The sequence below is a fragment of the Choloepus didactylus genome, chromosome 13, assembly GCF_015220235.1.
Source record: "Choloepus didactylus isolate mChoDid1 chromosome 13, mChoDid1.pri, whole genome shotgun sequence".
NCBI lineage: Eukaryota > Metazoa > Chordata > Mammalia > Pilosa > Megalonychidae > Choloepus > Choloepus didactylus.
The window spans coordinates 9,358,161-9,377,229 of record NC_051319.1 but is presented as its reverse complement, the minus strand read 5'-3'; the positions used below and the strand labels follow the sequence as shown (position 1 = coordinate 9,377,229).

Here is a 19,069-nt window from a genome sequence, read left to right as displayed (position 1 = left end):
AATTGATCTACTAAAAAGTATACACACAGAGAACTCTTTAGAATAGATCACATAGAGTCCTCAACTATTGGAAAAACAGCATGCTCATAGCAAGTGTGCCTCCTAAGCAAACCTGCTCTCACTATTCTCCATCCTGGCCCATCTCAATTCTGTGTTCCTTCCCATGGATGAGACTGTCTCGGTGTACAAGGATCCATTGATCCAACAGGACCTGAGCCTCTAAAGTCTCCATATTTTAATTCAAGATATTTATGCATTGTCTCTGAAAGTTCTGACCTTCTGCTACCCACGGATTGAGGAAGTCTTGTGGGCTCTTCCACAACATGAACCAGCAAGGCTAATGTTTGGTAAAGTCCCACAAACTACTATCACTAAACTTGTCTTTGAGACGCTGCCTTACAACCTCCTTCCACACACCCAGAAGATCCATACCTCCTTGTTTCCTGGAGAAAATGCTGCCGGGAGACTACTCTGCCGGCTGTGTTTCCAGTGGCACAGCAGGCCCTGCTGGATCCGCGTCTTCTCCCTCTCCCTCTCCACCACCCGCTGGCCCTCCCTCAGCCGCTCCAGGTTTTGCTGGTACTCCTGGAGCTGATGGTCCAGCTCCCCACGGCTCCTCAGCAGCAGCTCCTCCTGCGACTGGCACTCCCTCTCCCGCTGCTGCAACCAGCTCTCTTTGGCCTCCTGCTCCCGCTGTTTCTGGCCACACTGGCGGTACCAGTGCCTCTGCTCCTGCTGGTACTGCTGTTGGAGCTTGTGGATGTTGGCCAGCTCCTCGCGCTGCTTCCCCAGGTTGCGGTACCTCTCCTGGTCCTGCCACAGGCTCCCTCGGAGAGCCTGGCTGGGGCACAGTCTCTCCTGCTGCTGGAGAACCAGCTTGTGGATCTCAATGTGGCTATCCTGAATGGTCAAGGCAGCCTGTCAGAGCAGAAGAGAGGAAAAGAGGGAAAACTTCCATGTTGTTTAAGCTTTGGGTTGGAACGTCCTCGAAACACAAAACACATGACCAAATTTTTTCTCTTAATATTTCTGCCCTTTTTTCAAGTTACCTCCAAAGACAGACTTTGGCACTTTAAATAGACTTCTCCACATTTTCTAATGGAAAACCTGGGAATTTGTGTAGGAAAGAAAAAAGCACAAAGACAATACTTATCCCCTCTTTAGGAAATGTGGTTTGCTGCTGGTTGTTGGGCAATATTTAAGCAAGTCTTTTGAATAAAAATTCAGTACATAAATTCACAAGACCCTGCATTCCTGATCTATGTTTCACTCTTTTTCTGAGGTCTTCCCAGTCAATAATTCATGAGAATTTAAGAATCTGTATAAACCTAGTAGAATCCCGAGTCCCAGACCAGAAATTACTTAAGGTGCATTGCTTTTATGAAGACATAAAAGTAAAAGTTAGCCATTTGGAGACTTTTGACAAATAATCTTTTTATAATATAATGCCCAAGAATGCCATTTCTAAGAGTCATGTGCAAGTGGCTTAAGTTAGTGTGATTACTGTTGTTTCTCTGTATTATAGCAGGAAGTTCATACATAAAAAACTAAGCTTAAAATTCATTTGTGTAATGGATTGCTAACTGGAAGCTGGAACGATTAAGGGAAAATAGATACTTTAAAGCCCATAGGATATTACCAACCAGATTAAAAAAAAACATTTTGAGATACAGTATCTGCCTATAAAAAGTTTGGCAGCATCATGGTAAATAATTACCTACATTTGGAAGGATTGACAGAACAAAAAAAAAAAAATTTTTCTGTTAATGCTTTGGAAGCTCTAATTGTAAAAGTTCCCATTTAAGGTACAAAAAAGTACAGAAGGCACAAACTGAAAATGGACACATACTGGTATCACGTAAAATAAAATGGCATGGTCAGAAGACCCCTTTCCGTGAAGGCTTTTCCAGAGGGCAAAAACAATATATCTGCAGGGGTTTTCCAAGGAAACAGATGAGCAATACTAGGTAATAAAACTAGTTTCAGCCCAGTAGAGACAATTTATTAGAATGGACAAGCATAACATTCTAATTAATGTATATCTGTTCCCCATTTTGTAAGACCCCGCTATGGAAAATGGAAACCTGATGTCAGCTAGTCAGAACATCCCCTCACTTGCTTCTGCATTCACCCTATATGAGCTTCCCCTTTCCACCCCTTCAGTGGAGCTCCCTTCTCCATTCTGAATGAGATGCTACCCAATCCATGAATCTATCGCTCATTAAAGCTGTGACATCCTAAAATGAAAAGTTTTTCTTTTATCACTGGGTATGTGAATGTGTTTCAACTCTGTGAAATTATTGCTCTCCTAGGGATGAATTCACATTTTTTCTTCCTAAGAATTTCTAAAACTGTCCTTATAACAGATGCTCTGAATATGGGGATTTGACCATTAGTTCTATGTTAGATTGACAATATCCTATATTTTTAAAAGTTAAAGAATTTACATACATTTTAAATTGGTATTTGTCTTGGTATAGGACCCAAAAATGTATTCACTGGGACCTTTTGAAATAAAAGTCATGTTTTTATAGTTGAAAATTAATTTTAAAATTTAAAAATTTATCTGAATATCTGATGAATGGCTTTTAGGAGTTTTATAAAGAGAACAATGGTTATTGAGAATGGGTACTAAATACTTTGCTCTTTAAATATGAAATAATTAGCGCATAATAATCCATTCTGGATCCTGTTGACCCAGATAGAACAAACAGTAGACCATCACCACTTAATTCCAATAAATCCTGATAGCATCATTATAGTAAAACAAACGAAATAAAAATCTGATACATGTCAAAACTGCCACAAGCTATGATAACTCTCTAAGTGTACAATCAGAATAATCAACTGTTAGCATGAAGTATTCTTTATGTCTATTTAACATTTGGGATAAGACCATTCTCTTCTCTAGTACAGAAATGGTATTTGAAGATTTGATGTACATTTCCACACTTAAAGTTGACACTTATATTTTGGACAGAGAATTTGCATTACAAGTTTAAGGAAATTCCCAACTCACTCTCTTTAAACTCTTCTTTGTTGGAATATTTCCATTTCCTTTCTTTTTTTGGCTTACCTACATCTCATTTCTAACTCTGCTTTCCTAATATAGGGATCAAATTTCATTTTCATCTGATTCAAAAATGCTTATGTAAAAACTTCAATCATGCATAAGAAATTCAGCTTCAAAAGAGATGAAAGTGCCATGAATAGAAATCTTTCAGAGCCCATATCCTCAGACCAGCTCAAAGTTCTCATTAGATTAAGAGAATCCACTATAGAATTCTATGTTCTTTGTGTTGCTTTAACTCAACGTGTTACAAAAATTAGATCATTAAGGTCACCTGGCCTTTCTGAACCTTAAATTCATACAGGGCTGCAGAGCGGGTTGAAAAGAAGAGATGCTGACCTTCAGAGAGTTTCCATTAGGTAATACAAGACAGGATGCTCAGTGTTTTCATCCCTTAAAGTTAATGAATTATACTCAAACTATATCCTTTCTCAGCTAACAATGAAAAGAAACAACACTTGCTTTACATGATAAATCTGTGTCTAAGAACATTTACCTCAGACCGGCACATCTGATGTTAAGACACAAAATGCATTCCCACTAAACCTTAGACAGAGATATTTATTATCACCACTATTATTTAATACAGTTTTAGAAGTTCTAGCCAAATTAGAGGCCAAGAAAATGAAATAGAAATAATTACTGAACAATAGCTATAATGCAATTTTTTTATTTTAAATTTTTTAATTTCTACCTGGAAAACCCCTAAGAATCTTCTGAGAAACTATTAAAACAGACAGTAAAGTTCAATGAACTGGCCAGTTACAGAATACATAAAAATTAATACCTTTATTTGTACTAGCAAAATCATTGGGGAAACAAAATGAAAAAATATTCCATTCATATTAGCAACGAAAAGACCAAATACCCAGCAATACATTTGATAAACAAATATACAGTACTTCTACGAAGACAATTACAAAGCTCTCTAACAGAATATAAAATAAAGATGGCTCCGTCTTTCACTGAAAGACAATGAGCCATTTGAGGATAGGCTTTGTGATCCATTTGCCTTTGTTACTCAGCCCTCAGCACAGGATGAACAAACAAAAGACTGAAGGCACATATGAATTATGCAACTGCCTTACAGGCCTAAGGCCACATATGGAAGTGAAAAAATGTTAGGTGTGAATTTAAGTTTTCACCAGAAAATGTAAAGTCATGCTATTCTCACCTAAGAGTTTCATTGTAAACTTGAAGCCAGATCATATTCATCAATATTTTTAAAGACATGAACTGTTTTATGGTTTCAGAGAAGAACAGTATAAAAAGTAGTAGTGGCGTTGCCTCATGATTACAAAACCAGGTGAAGTTCAGGGCATCTAGCTGAATTACACTGGGGGTGGGAGTGGGGTTGGCATTCTTTTAAGATCATTCAGTACCTTTCAAATGTTCTAATTTTTTAAAGTCTGGGAACCATCAAATAAAGTGAATTGCATAAAGAGAAATATTCACATCAAAGATTAAAGGAAGGTAGTTACCTGAAGGCTATATAAGAGACGGGTTAAATTCTGTATAGCTTGTATAATCTGAAAAATACAATCATAAGTGTCAAATTCTTGAAAAAGCATTCTTCATCCACAGAGAGAATGGTGACATGTTTAGAGTACACATAGCTCACCTCTGACTGTGAAGAACCTGGAAAACTTCTATATTCCACCTAAGAGACATAAAAACATAAGAAAATGAATAACCACTCTATTTTTAAAAAGCTGCACTTTGTGTTCCAAAATGTGTGACCCCTGGTAAACGGCTTCCCGCTCTCGACTTGGCTACCTCATCTGTGGGGCCTTTGTTTCCTACAACAAGTAGAAGTCCAGAAAACTAAATAATCACTTGACAAGGAGAGCCTCCTTTGCACAAACTCAGTGTTTCTTCTCCCAGCCTCTGAGGAGTTAATCCTTAAGACAACAATAAAACAAAAAATGACAGTAAGGAGGCCCTGCAAACTCTAAGGAAGTGACAGTGTTTACCTTGTGCAAACCACAGTCAAGTGGGTTTTCTGTGCCAGGTTGTAGAGCTCTCCCAGGCCAGGCTGGCCCCTGGCATCCAAGAAGCCAGATATGGAAGCCAGAGAATGTCATACCTGGCCTCGAGTCCCTGTCTCAATGTTTGAGACCTACAAAGCCAAAATAGCCAGTGGTTGGGAGAAGGAACCAGCCACAAGGGAGTACGTAACTGGTCTGCTCTAGAACGTTCCACACCTCAGGGTTCACTGGACCTGTGATGACCTTGATAAAGTGCTTCCAGCAGAGACCATGAATGAAGTGACAGGAGACCATCTGCTCCTTGGCCGGGATCTATCCCTCATTCTTGGTCTCTCCCACACCACACATTAAGGGCACAAGTGGAGACTGAGTGTGTCAAGTTTCATTTATTTATTCCTTATCATCTGTCTTCTCTAACAAGGATGTAAGCCAAAGAGTAGTAGCAAGACTTTGTTCAATGCTGCCTGCCTGGCATCTAATGGACACTCGACAAATGTTTGTTAAACAGATAACTACAAATTGAATTTGACTGCAATCCATTCAATAAATAAATATTGAACACTCACTATACTCCACACCTTATGCTCTGGGATATAAGTAGAATCCCTGCCCTCCAAGAGCATACAACCTCCTGCACGCTTCTTGCCCTTGTCTGAGCAGATCTAAATTTAAGCCATAAGAAACAGGGCTTGGTAATGTTCTCAAGCAGCTTTGGACTTGTCATTCAATTCAATTAGTTCAGGGCTGACTAGGCCAAGGGGAGTCAGTCAAATTCATCTTCCCTCCCCTTCTCCCCAAGGCTCTTGCCGATAGCTGCCAATTAATGATTTCATCATTAAGCAGCAGCTCTAAGAGGGAGGGGACAAAGGATGGGAAAGCAGATGAAGCTTAGAGTCATTAGATCTGTGCCCCCACTCTACAGAAGATCTGATAAGTTAGGAGACTGACATCACTGCCCACAGACCAGTTCTTAACCTTTTCGACAGGGTCAATACCCCTATGAGAAAAATGATGAAAACTGTGGAGGATTCTGACAAGATGCCTTCTGACCATTCCCAGAACTTTTACATATAATTTCAGGGGGCTGTGGGCGGATCCCAGGCTAAGAACCCCATTCTATAGTGAGTTTTGAAGATCTCTCTGCAATTCCAGTTATGCCCTTCCCCATCCACAATTCATTGCTTTTGTAATAAGGTCATATGGCATAGAAATTTTATATGTTATAAAAATTAGAAACATAGAAAGGGGTTGGATTATATGGTTATTTATCCCAAAGAACTAGTAGGTTTGATAGAAGACCAGAGTGCTTGTAATGGAGTACTTTTTAATGGAGTTGGTTCGCCACCTTGTGGCAAATGTGTATAGCTGCCATTGGTGGTTCACACTCAGGATTCCTGCCATTTGGGTTACAGATTTAATTTTTAAAAATTCTTTCAAATATCTTTCTTAACCCTATATTGTGAAAAAAAGCAAATGACAAAGCATCCATTACATTCTATTTAATGTTTGATTTTAAACTGATCCTGCCCTACATCTCAATTCATTTAGTTTCTCAAAATGTTGCCTTGTGAAGGACAAAATTTTCCAGATAGGTTGATCCAAAGAGGAACCTGGACATTTAATTTCATTTATCTACCTGTGACTGAGTTATGGAAATTAAGGGCTTAAGAGACAGAAGTCGCCACAGTTTTCCATTCCAAAAGAGAAAACCATTAGTGATCAATTTTTTCTTTATCCTTTGCTCTCAATACAAAAATGGTTGGAAGTCACAAACTTCAAACTTAAAAAGAAGTCCACACTGTAAAGGATTAGATTAAAAGCAGGAATATTCAAGAAGAAATAAGTTAGAAACTTACAGTCAGAACAGGTAGAGTAAAATATCACATTCTTATTTTCATTTCGGCCAGAGAATTTTAAAAAACTCTAAATCATAGCGGCCTTTTCCATGGAGTGATGGTTTTTTTAAATTCCTAGACTTACTTTCTCAGTCATATGTAATAGATACAAAAATAAATAAAATATGTTACATATATAGCAGATCTGGCATATGTCATTTTTTCTCACTAACACATACTGGTACCTTGCAATGTGCCTCATTCAATCAGATAAAGCTAGATACCTGAGAGCCAGATAATCCTGAGACCAAGACCAGCCAACCCTTAGAATCAGATTCTTATTCTCTCTTTATTTCTGATTTTAATTTCATTTGAGGTTAATAGGCTATTTTGTGCATTTAATTTAGGAATAGAGGGTTATGACCTATGTATACATTAAGTCATAAAAGAAGAGGTATTTGAAACCACTTTGCCTCAAGAAAAAATTGATCAGGATAACAAACAAAAAATAGGCAAAAATGTGGGTGATGACAGCAAAATAATTTGAAAGGAGAGGAAGGTCGAAGAAGGTGAATAAGGCAGCCATTTTAGCACCATGAGGCTGTATAACAGCCCCAATGCCCAGGGCAGGACTGCCTCTCAGCCAAAGACCTGGTGAGTGTAGTGGGTGAAAAACTAAAGGTTTACAGGGTGGAAAGTAAGATAAGAAGTAAGAGAATACAGACACACATTTGAATTTTCAAACTTTTTAATAATTTTTCAATTGTTTCTTTGTGTATACCTATATGATATAAAGAAGAGAAGAACATTTGAAGAAGTAAGCTAGAAAGTTTAAATATGAATATTTAAACTGAGAACAATTCAAGGAAACACCTTCATTCCACTCACTGCCATTGACAGAAAGGATGTGAGGTTATTTTTTTATTATTATTATAAAGGTAACCAGTGCTGTTTACTAATAACCAGTTAACAATACCTTCTCCCCTGCATCGGAGACCGCCAAGTCGGTTACAGCATCCGGGACCCCGGGCTCCACACGCCAGCAGCCTGGTCCGCCCGTCCCTTCTGCGACGAGTGCTGGGAGCGAACCATTGAGACAGAGACAAAAAGGACAACCTCAAACATCAGCCAGCAGACTGGTATCTTTTGCACAGAGTTGCCTCATAGTTTGACGTAAGAGAGATCACAAAATAATATGTACTGCATACTCTTATGTGAGGGGCTAAAATAGCACGGAGCTAAGCTCACAGTCCCAGCCCACGGAACCTGCACAGTAAGAGATACCAAACTGACTAACGGCATACAGCCTCATCTCATTTCTTTCTCACAGCGAAGTGTTCCTGTGATGTTTGTGGTATAGACAGGATAAGATTCTGTATCTCACTTTCCCTTAATAGGAGAAAGCCTCCCGGGGAGGGTGAAATTTGAAACAGGTGCTATAGAACAAAAGCAATGTCTCTTGGCAGATCCAGGTCTGACTCCAAGGAAACAGGTCTGTAAAAAGGCTCCCCTGGGACCTGAGCAAGAGCAAGGAGCAACAGGCAATATGCAGGGTTAAGAAGCAGCAGCAGTCCAAAGACAGAAGTGAGACTTCTTTTTAAGAAGGATGGAAACGGCTAAGACTTTATGATCTCAGAATTTTATACAAACTGAGAACCTTTCCCTATCTCTCAATAACTCACTTGTTAACAATTTCCAAATGTGTTTTTTCCCTTACGTTTCTTGTTCATGCTCTAAATTCATAAATACTGTATATTTAATCTATGAGAACATAGAACTAGTCCAAAATGTTTTTAGTACCAAATACAGACTTCACTTCATCCATTAAATCTCTCTTAGCGGGATTTTATTTATTTGTTTACCCATGTGAACTCAGTTAAAAGTTATACTATGCCAACCTTGCATTGATTAAAACTAGACTTTCCAAAGCAGTTTCACACTTAGTATTTCATTGGAACCATGTCCAATCAGGACCCTGACAAAATATTCACTTTGTCACACTATTTAGTTGTTTTTTGTCTGTTTGTTTGTTTTTTGCTTTTAAATTCAATGCCATATTGAATTTTTATCTCTAGTAAAGGAAATCTTTTTTTTTTTCTTTGTTTAAATTAATAAAAGTATTTATGTCTTTGAAAAATAAAAGTCCTCTGGAACTCCAAAGACTCCTTCTAACACAAAGAGAATTCCTTCTTTATTTAAGCAGAAATGGCTTCAAATTATATCAGCTAAAAACTAAGTTCATTTTGCACAAACTGGTCAATGTTTATTCACTTAGAAGGGAAATTATATATAAAGATTTTTCTGCTATCAAAAAGATGGCTCCACTATTTTTTTTTACTATCCTTAACATATAAAGAAAATGCCAAAAGTGATAACAAATAATTAGCCATTACCTTTTTCTTTTCCCCTCATAGAAATAAGGACAAGCAAATGGTCAAAGAAGTTGATTTTAAGCCAAATAAAGGCAGTCAAATGGAAAGTACATCAGGTCAGCCTGTTCCTATATTCAATTTCTAGCTGGACTAGGGGTCTGCAGTAGACAGAGCTGTAAAGAAAATAATTTATCCTAATCCACCTGATTAGATATATACTGAGGATTAAAAATAGACGGGTCTGGCTTGGTCTATAACCTCTGACTGACATGGACCTGACTTAAAAGGACCCAGTCCTCCAAGTCAATCATAGAACTGACCCATTCATTTATAGATCTTCATTTAGGAATAGCCTTTGTCCTCATCAACTTTATAAAGAGAAACAACTCTTATAGCTCCGTGTTTCAATCCAGCCCAGAATGAATAGGCCTTTGGTGTATAGGACCCTGGCAATCTGTGACTAGACCTCCCCTATGAATCCTGATATCAGAGCACCCTGAAAAGCCTCCCAATGGTTCCAGAAGATGCAGTGGGTATCCCCATGGAACTCTTCTCAAGTCAAAGGAGATGAAGCACAGACAGGAGAACCTTAATCGCCTGGCCTGAAGGGAGGGAAGATGCGGCCATGTGTTCTGAGCAGCTGCAGGAGTGCACAAGGAGCCTCCCCAGCTGTCCCTGGGGTGAGGCTGAGAGTAGCAGATCCCTATATGTATTTTTGGATAGAACTTCCTCAACAGCATAATGAGGTTCTTCTTTAAAAAGGAAATCATCCAGGGCAATGCAAGTCCCCTGATGAATCAGGGCTGTGTCAAAATGAAAAACATATGTGCACATTCTGAAAATAGAAACTCAGGATTAGATATAATAGAACTTGGAGGGGAAAATAATTATTGGTGCTGGTTTAAAAATCTAATATATAAAATTAAAAAGCTGTACTACTTCTCTATATATTAATTAACTAAGGAATGTTAAAGGAAGTCCAAGGCAATTTAGTCCTCCAATCTCTAGCTACTAAAGACATTTTATCTTGTGCATAGAAGACCTTGTGGAAGTAAATTTTTTTACTTCCCATTCATGAAAACAACTCTACCTATAAACAAAATACGTAGGTTCTGAAAAATTAACTAGACCAATTCTCTACATTTTATTTTTTGGTATTTAAAATATATTGAGACAGTGTTTTAATAAATGAATTATGACCTGAACCAAAGTCTACGATGCTGTAGATCAAGAATCTTTTAGCTCCTCTGCCTTTAACCACACCACCCCGCATGTGTGTGTATGAATGTGTGTTTCTAGTTTTCTGAGTTAGTTTTCTCAGTTGGTGCAAATGAGATTAAGTTTAAGGATTTGTTTTCTAATAGACTGCATGAGCCCTTTCTTTTTTAAAAAATTAAAAGTTAGAAAGTTACTCCAAAACTCTTTTCAATAAATCATATAAAAAATGAAGCAGGGTAGGGTTTCGGAACCATATCCATCAGCTCAACTCCTGAAATCCTTGTCCTTAGAATACCATTGTCATGATTATATGTAAAGTAGGCTAGTATATGTATTCTCAATTTTTTTCTAATGTAAAAAAATACAGTAAGTCAACAGTCATTGACTTCATTTTATGTTACCACTACATGTTGCAGGGATTGTTTTCAGTCCCATTATAAAAGCCTGAATTTTCACTTACAAGCAGTAGACGATCCTGGTACATCACTGGAACTGAGCACATCCGTCAAACCAGACTCTCCACAACTTTCCTCTGATGATTGACTTATATCACCCATTTGTGAGGCCTTCACTGCTACTTGCAGGCTCTCAGCTAAGAAGAAAAGAAAAAACAAAAACACATTTTATTTATTCACAAATTATACATACATACACACACACACACACACACACACATACACACGGCTTAACTGAGACCAGGGACTGGAAAACTGTATTTGCCCTGCATCTGTTTTTTTATAGCCCAGGAGCTAAGAATGGTTTCTGTATTTTTAAAAGGTTGTTTTGTTCAAAAAAAAAAAAGAATATGCAACAGAGACTGTTTGTGGCCTAAAAAATCTAAAATATTTACTATCTAGGTCTTTACAGAAAAGTTTGCTGACCCATGATCTTGATCAATACTTTTAGCATCTTTTTATGATAATTAATTCAATGATAAAATATAAAGCATCATACTAAAAAAAAAAGTTTTAATGCAATTTTTAGTAAGTTAGCCTACATAAAAACTGCCTGTAATTCTTTTAGCTTAAATATATCAGGCATTAGAATTGCAAAACCTGTTCCTCAGAAATATTAGCTATTCTTCAAAAGGGTATTTCCCCAAACTTGTTTTAAATATATAGTTTCCCAATCTTTACCCGAGACCTAATGACTCAGATTCTCCAGGGGAGTAAATAGGATTTGCTTTTTAAACAAGCACCACAGGTTACTCATAGGATTGGGCAAGAGTGGGAAACAAGACAAGAAGGTGAAGTCTTTTATTTACAATATGAGATTTTCAACTCGCACGTACTATAGTACAATTCTGAGGTCCCCACAAATATTTCTCATGCTAAGAATCAAGGGCAAGAGATATTTTGACAATTAAATATTCAAAGCATTTTTAAAACATAAGTATCAAAAAGTATTAAAGTGCCCTATCCAAGATTCACTTCAACAAATACTCACTGAGCACCTGCTCTGTTCTAGGGGCTTGTGGGCATTTGATAACTAAATTAGGGACATTTGCAGATTGCAGGAGGAAACAGACATACAACCAACTACACTACAAAACAGCACATGATCAGGTCTAATATCTATCTGAGTTATTAGAGCACAACAAAGTGATATGGTAGCAACGAGGAGCAGGAGAGTTATATTTGCTAGTGGGATTGGGAAAAAGTTTTTAAGGGAAATGAAAACTGAGCAGGACCATGAAGGATGGATGGAATTCAATAGGCAGAGAAGGAAGAGGAGAAAGGTGGGAAGAAAAGCAGTCCAGCAGAAGGACTGGTGTGGTCGAAGACCTAAGGACACAATTCAAGGGGCATTTCTAAACAGGAGTCCCTGAGAAATCTCTCTGCTGCACTCGGGGTGTTGATGATCAATGAACCAGCCTGGGCCTCCACCACATGGGCTAGAGAAGTTAAAGCAGATGGACTTAACATCACTGCACCAGTGAAAGCTTTGCAGTGGGGGACATTTAAGCCACAGGCTAAAAGGGAGAGTGGGTGAATTATTTGATAAAGGCATTATCAAAGCTAATGGGGGGGGTCACTTGTTCTTGTTAGTATTACTTGAAAATCCTTTTGGCCTTATTTACTTTTAAACTCTATCCTGAATCTGCCCACTTCTCTTTATTTCCATTGCCAATAGCTTGGGCTAAATCAATACACTAACATCTCTCATCTCAGCTTCTGTAACTACTTCCTACCAGGTCTCCATGCAAACTGGTCTCCTTCAAAACTGCTCTCCATTCAGCAGCCAGTGCCCTTTTTAAAACAAAAAGCAGTTCATGCCACACCCAGGATGAAAAGCTTCCAATGACTTTTCATCATATTTGGAATAAAATCCTTTTTTTTTTTTTTTTACCATGACCTACATCCCTGTGCCCACCTCTACAACCTCATCTCATACCCATCTTCCCTGTCTCCTCCTACCCTGGCTTCTTTCTTCCCCTGAACATGTCAAGCTTTACTCAGCCTCAAGGGCTGGGCACTTACTTTCTCTCTCCCCAGGAATGATCCTTCCTTCCCCCAGATCTCCAGACAGTTGGCTTATTCTCATCTTTCAATACTTATTACAAAAAATAATCTCAGAGAGGCCTTCCTGGACCTCTCAAAAGCCAAGACTTCACCTCATCCCACCATTATCTTATTTTCTTATGACTTTCTGAAATTATCTTGTTTACTTGTATGTTGTCTTGTTTTCCCCCAATAGAAATTATTATGAAAGCATTACTGTTTCCTTAGCACCAACAACAGTGCACATGGTAGATGCTCAGTGAGCATCTGATGAATGGATAAATGATTCTATCAGTGGACCCCACTGCAGTCAACCTCCATGACCTTCTGAAGACCTCAGTTTTCTCAACTATGAAATTAAGATGATAGATGCCATGATTTCTAAATCTCTTCCAGAGCTAATGTTCTGAGGTTCTAAACAAGAGCTCAGTAAACATTTTCTGAAAAGGGCCAGAGAGTAAATATTTTAGGCTTTGTGGGATATGGAGTCTCTGACAAAACTAGTCATCTCTGCCACTGGGGTACAAGGGCAGTCATGGACAATAGATAAACAAATGGATGGGGCTGTTCCAATAAAACGATATTCACAAAAACAGGCAGTGGATGCATTTAGTCTGCATGATATAATTGACCAACACTTGTTCTGAATATCTGCATTCCCTGCCATCCTCTCAAGTGGGGGCTGTTTTACATCTCCCAAACCCTTTGTCCCTACTGTCACTTCCAGACCAATATCCCCATCCCTTTAAACCCATTTTTCCCTTGAATATCATGCCATCAGATTATACCACTCACTGTGCCTTCTTGTTGCCATTCATCTACAGACTCCATGCCACCCACCTGCATTCCTTGAATAATCAGCACCTGGTGCATGTTCTCTTCCCTTGCACCAATGCTTCTCCTGTCAAAATTGTTAGTAACTTCAAATCCATGAACATGGTCCTTCCAATACCACATTGCCTCTCATTCCTAATGATCTTGTCCTCCACAGGACCTCACCCACCAACTCCCATGGTTATATCCTAGACTTTGTTATCACCAATATCTGCACCTTGCCCCCTTGTAGTCTATTCCCCACACAGCAGTCAGAAGTTTCCTTTTAAAACACAAACCAAGTCACTCCTCTACTCGAATGTGTCCCATCTCACTCAGAATGAAATTCAAAGTTCTTACCTGGTATAAGTAATCTGAGTCCAAGTAAGCTCTGATTCATCTCCTGCCACTCCCCCTCCTCCCTCAAACTCCTCACTTCACTCTACCTGCACTGTCCTCCCTGCTGTTCCTCAAAGAAGCCTGGCACTCACCTGTCTCGGGACCTTTGCACCTGCTGTTCCCTCTGTCTGGAACGCTCTATCCTCTGCTTTCTGATTGGCTCCCTTTCTTCCTTTTCTCTGCATACATATCACCACATAAAAGGGCCTTCCCTGATCACCCTATCTGAAATAGAACCTCCTCACCTCCATTGCTCTCTGTCACTCTTACCCGTTTATCTTCTTCATAGCAATTGTCAATACTCAACATACTTATTTCTTTATAATTTGCTGCCTCTAGAATATAAGTTCCAGAAAAGCAGGGACTTGGTCTTATTCCACTGTATCCTCAGTGCCAAGACCGCACATCACAGCACATAGTAGGTGCTCAATAACAGTTTCTGAATTTGTTGAACAGAATCCTTTTTGAAGCAACTTACCTTCTTTCAATGCCGCTGCCAGTAATGAGGCTGCCTGGGGGGGCTCTCCTGGGTCAGGCTGAATGAGGAGGTGGGGCTCTAGATGGACATCCTCAAATCCGCTCAGTTCTCCAAGTTCAGCATAGATATGCAGCTTCTCCTCCAAATACGTGCAAATTTGTTGGTCTTGGTTACTGAGTATTTCTGTGAAATAGTATTTACCATAGAAGGGTGTCATAACATGAATACAACAACTGTTATGAAAATCCAGGTTACAAGATAAAGATGTCGCCAATTTATAAGATCTATGGGCTAACAGGAAAAGTACAAGTGCTTGATTGGGATAGACCCACATTCAAATCCTGATGATACCACTTAGGGACTGTGGATTTGACCCCTCTCTGAGCTCCCATTATCTCTTCTGCAAATAAGGTGCTTGTAAACATTCATTCCCTTTCCTGTTCCTCTAATTTCAGAAAGACTTGCAAATCTATTCTCTGTTTATTCAGGCTGCTTTCTATTAAGGCTAAACATTAAGCTCAGGAATGAAAATTGAAGTGGCACTGTCTAAGATGAGTGAAAACCCACAAAAGGATATGACACAAAAACCCGCAACTACTCCAGCTTCAGTCAGTCTTGGTCAAAACCAAAGACAATGGTTCATGTTTTTGTTTCTAAGCATTCAATTTCTGTGACCACCTTCGCATGCATTGTTTTCCTCTGATTTCAAAATATTATAGAATTCTAAGAGCTCAAAGGGCTCTTAACTGACATCTAAACCAATAGTTCTCAGCCCTCTCCGTGCCGCAGAACCACCTGAGGGTTTAAAATAACGATCAATGTGTATGTTCCACCTCCCACAAAATTGATTCAATTGGTTGAGGATGGGGACCAGGCACCAGTGTATTTTAAGACTTCCCCAAGTAATTCTAACGTCCAGCCAAAATTGAGAACCACTGAGCTAATTTCATTTCCTTACTTCACAAATTTGGAAATTCAGGACCATAGCAATTGCATTCCTTGTCCAATGTTACACACCTATGACATAACAGAGCTGGGACCTCAACTTTGACCACCAGACAGCAATTCCAATTCTCTTCTGCAGCATACTGCCCCCAATTATTGTTTCATGTAGGTTATATATATGCATTTTTAATCACTAAGGCAGAAAGAGGGAGGGAGTCATCTTATCTGGGCACTTCTAGTGCCAGTACTATTTTGGGGGCCTCAGGTGCATAGAATTGTGTTAATCCATTTACGACACCTGGGACTTCCCTTCCCGACATAAAAGGAGAACACCTTGGCCAGGCAGCCAGGGGTGCCTGCTCCATACCTTGACACTGCTGAATTTTGGCCACTCTTGCTTCGACTTTCCGCCTCTCTTCATCGGATTCGCTCGTCCTTCCCCCTTCTTCTTCTGGACAACTTTAAAAGACATCAGTTAGGAGAGACAACTGAAACCAAATCCAAGCATCCTTAGGTTCATTAGAAAGACATGAGAACTTGGCGATACAGTTATTCACAAAGAAGGAAAATTCAGCATAACAAGAATTCATCATACATCCCAGCCAAGAGATTTTGGTTTCTGGACCTAATATAACATTGTCCTCCAAGTTGGCTGTACAAGATGGCTCCAATATGCCAACAGATACATGCATACGTCCACAAATACACACTCAAAGACACATACACACACCCCATAATACTAACTCTGGCACTAGGCACAACAAAAATAAGAATTTACTGTTTGCTACTACAGTTGAGCATTTCCATTCTTAATGGGGGTAGAGAGCAGCAGTAGGAGGGGGTAGGGTACCAGGTTGGGTGGGGTGAGGTAGAGAAACTTTTATATAATGTCATCCAAGACCTAACTAATCCAATTACCATTAAGGATAGCCACTCCCACCCTCCCACCCCCATTTAGAAAAACTGTCCTTGCACAAAAGGAGCAAATGCACATAGAATACTTAGATCCACAAATCTAAAATCATTTATTGAATGACCCCAAGGTGCTATGCACACTGAGAGGGGCATGGTCCCTGCCCTCAAGGAGCTTTCAATCTAATTTGATAAACAAATATATACATTAAAAAAAGATAAAACTGTAAGGCAGCACACATGTTTTAGAGAGCAGGTATTAAAGAATTTCAGGTAAAGAGGAGACCACTCTGACTGAAGAGGTGTTCACAAAGCAGGTGAGATGGGAGGTGCACCAAAGACGGCAGGTCTCGACAGGCAGAGGGGAGGTGAAGGGTTATATGCAGGGAGGCGCGGAGGACAAAGCTGCAGCTGAGGACTATCGCTGGCAGGTGCAGGGGGCAGTGAGCAGACCATTCTGGCTGAGGCAAAGTTTCCATGCAAGGGAGACATTGGTTAGAACGTTTTCCCCAACTGAGCAAGTCCATTTCATAGAATACGGACATGAGCAAATGTTACCTTTCTACTGCCTGTTGGATCCGTCTCATCCAGTTATTCCGTTCCTCCTTGGAATTGGTATGAATTTCATACATCTCAGGACCAGCAGATGAAGCACTGATCAGAAACATTCCTCTCTCTTCATTAGCCACTTCTCTAGCAATAAGCTTCTGAAGGGAAATAACTGATGGCTTCTGATCCTACGTAAAATAGGAAGATGTACAGATGAAACGGTACACTATCTAAAGTAGGGGTCTCAAAAGACATTGCCCAAGGAAAGCAACAGTACTAGGCCAGCCTTTAGTTCACTTCCAACCTTTTCCAAAGAGCTGTGGAAGTTGATAAGATCTCCACAGGAGAGGGTATGGAGGAGAGAGGAAGGAAAAAGAGGACTCAGGGAGGAATATTTGTCTCTAAGAAATGATGGTTTAAAAGAACAACTTTAAAAAGACAGAGAGAATAGAGAGAAAGAAAAAAATCAAAATGCAGTGGTCACTGGGGGAGGGATTTTTCTAAAAGGGCAGAGTATAAAAAATAGTATATCAAATATCATTACAGGGAAATTGAGAAGGATGGGGAACCTAGAAGAGTCCACTGAATTTGGCAGTTAAAAAGGAACTCAGTTGCAATAAGGTGACGGGAACAGAACCCCCATGCACAAAGCAGGGAGTGTAAAAATGAAAAGGAAGACGAGGAGGCCAGACCTCCAATTCCCCAAGCATAACCAATCTCTCCTGTAGTACAGATAACAGCAATGTTATAACTTTCATCACTTCTACAGTTATGCCTGTAAATGTCTCTTCTCCCCACCAACAGGGAGCCCTCAGGGGGCAGGAATGAATCTAATTCATCTCCATATGCCTAGTGCATTGCCTTGAACGTATCAGGCATGCAATAAATGCCTGTAGAACTAAATATAACTTATTCCCACCAAAGGGGAAGAGGAAGCAAGTCTCAACTTTGGCACCTGGGCCAAAAGTAAGAGTAAGTCACCCCTTCTACCAACATTTACTGTGTTCCTCCAAGGTGCCTTTCTAAGCACTGGGGATTCAAAGTGAGCAAGACACTGATAATGTTGACTTGGGTGGATGTCTGTCACTGAAGGGATGGCCAAAGGAATGCCTGCAGGATGAGCAGTGTGGGGGATAAATAAGAACTCTTCTTTGGCTTCTGGCTTCCACCATTGTTTACAGTCTGTTGCTGTATGTGGTTTTGCTTCTCCCTCATGGACTGAGTGATGCCTTTATCCAGAACAAGCCCTCTTATCCCCCATTGCTGACTCCTTACTGCTGGGTTGTCTGCTTTCTCACCATTACACAGCTTTACCACATCTGTAGTTGGAAGCCAAAGTGTACCCAGAGTACTCCTTCAGCCCACTCTTCTTAGAGCAGCTTAAGAAAAACAAATGTCACGATGGGACAGAACATGGATCTGTCTTCTGATTAGGGAGAAGTCCTGGGCATTGTATTTCTTATTCTATTATGGATCTACTATCCAAGAACTTATCCACTTTCCTTGTTTCAATGTATATTTTTAGTTTCTACAGCTTAGGGTAAAAAGTCTCTGTACATACAGGGGCAGAATGGGTTTGGTTTGCTTGAGATATCAGCAACAGTGAAAAGATTTGTACCAGTTGGTTCAGGTTACAGAGGGAGAGAGGATGATGGGGTAAGATACTTTAAAAGTGAAAAATAGGAATGTGAATAGAAATTAGAATTAAGTCACTATCAGACCAGGAGACATCAAGGAACATGTTCATTATTATTCATATTAATCATAAAGGAACACTAGAGGTGAACAAGAATTAAAATAAAATCTCCAGGAATGGAGGGAACATGTCAGCTTTGGAGACAGATGTCAAAAATTGGTGATGCAAAGGTCTAATCAACCTACAGAGATTTTGTGTATGTGTGTGTGCCACACCATTGAAAAAAAAATTTTTTTAAGAAGTTGCTAATATTTAAAACTTAGGGGATTCTACTTTTTTAAAATTCTAGATTT

The 19,069-nt window shown here is 39.4% G+C and overlaps 1 protein-coding gene across 4 annotated transcripts in view; it reads right to left on the bottom strand.

The window, feature by feature from the left end:
• ARHGEF28 (Rho guanine nucleotide exchange factor 28) overlaps window positions 1-19,069 on the bottom strand; it is a 305,822-nt gene that overhangs the window by 29,689 nt on the left and 257,064 nt on the right. For all 4 annotated transcript variants that reach the window (XM_037801233.1, XM_037801232.1, XM_037801234.1 and 1 more), the window contains 8 exons: window positions 17,090-17,268; window positions 15,987-16,078; window positions 14,675-14,857; window positions 10,944-11,075; window positions 7,870-7,970; window positions 4,692-4,730; window positions 4,552-4,599; window positions 433-918 (listed from right to left, as the gene is read on the bottom strand). In XM_037801233.1, the coding sequence (XP_037657161.1) occupies window positions 433-918; window positions 4,552-4,599; window positions 4,692-4,730; window positions 7,870-7,970; window positions 10,944-11,075; window positions 14,675-14,857; window positions 15,987-16,078; window positions 17,090-17,268 (1,260 nt within the window). The remainder of the gene's footprint in view (window positions 1-432; window positions 919-4,551; window positions 4,600-4,691; window positions 4,731-7,869; window positions 7,971-10,943; window positions 11,076-14,674; window positions 14,858-15,986; window positions 16,079-17,089; window positions 17,269-19,069) is intronic.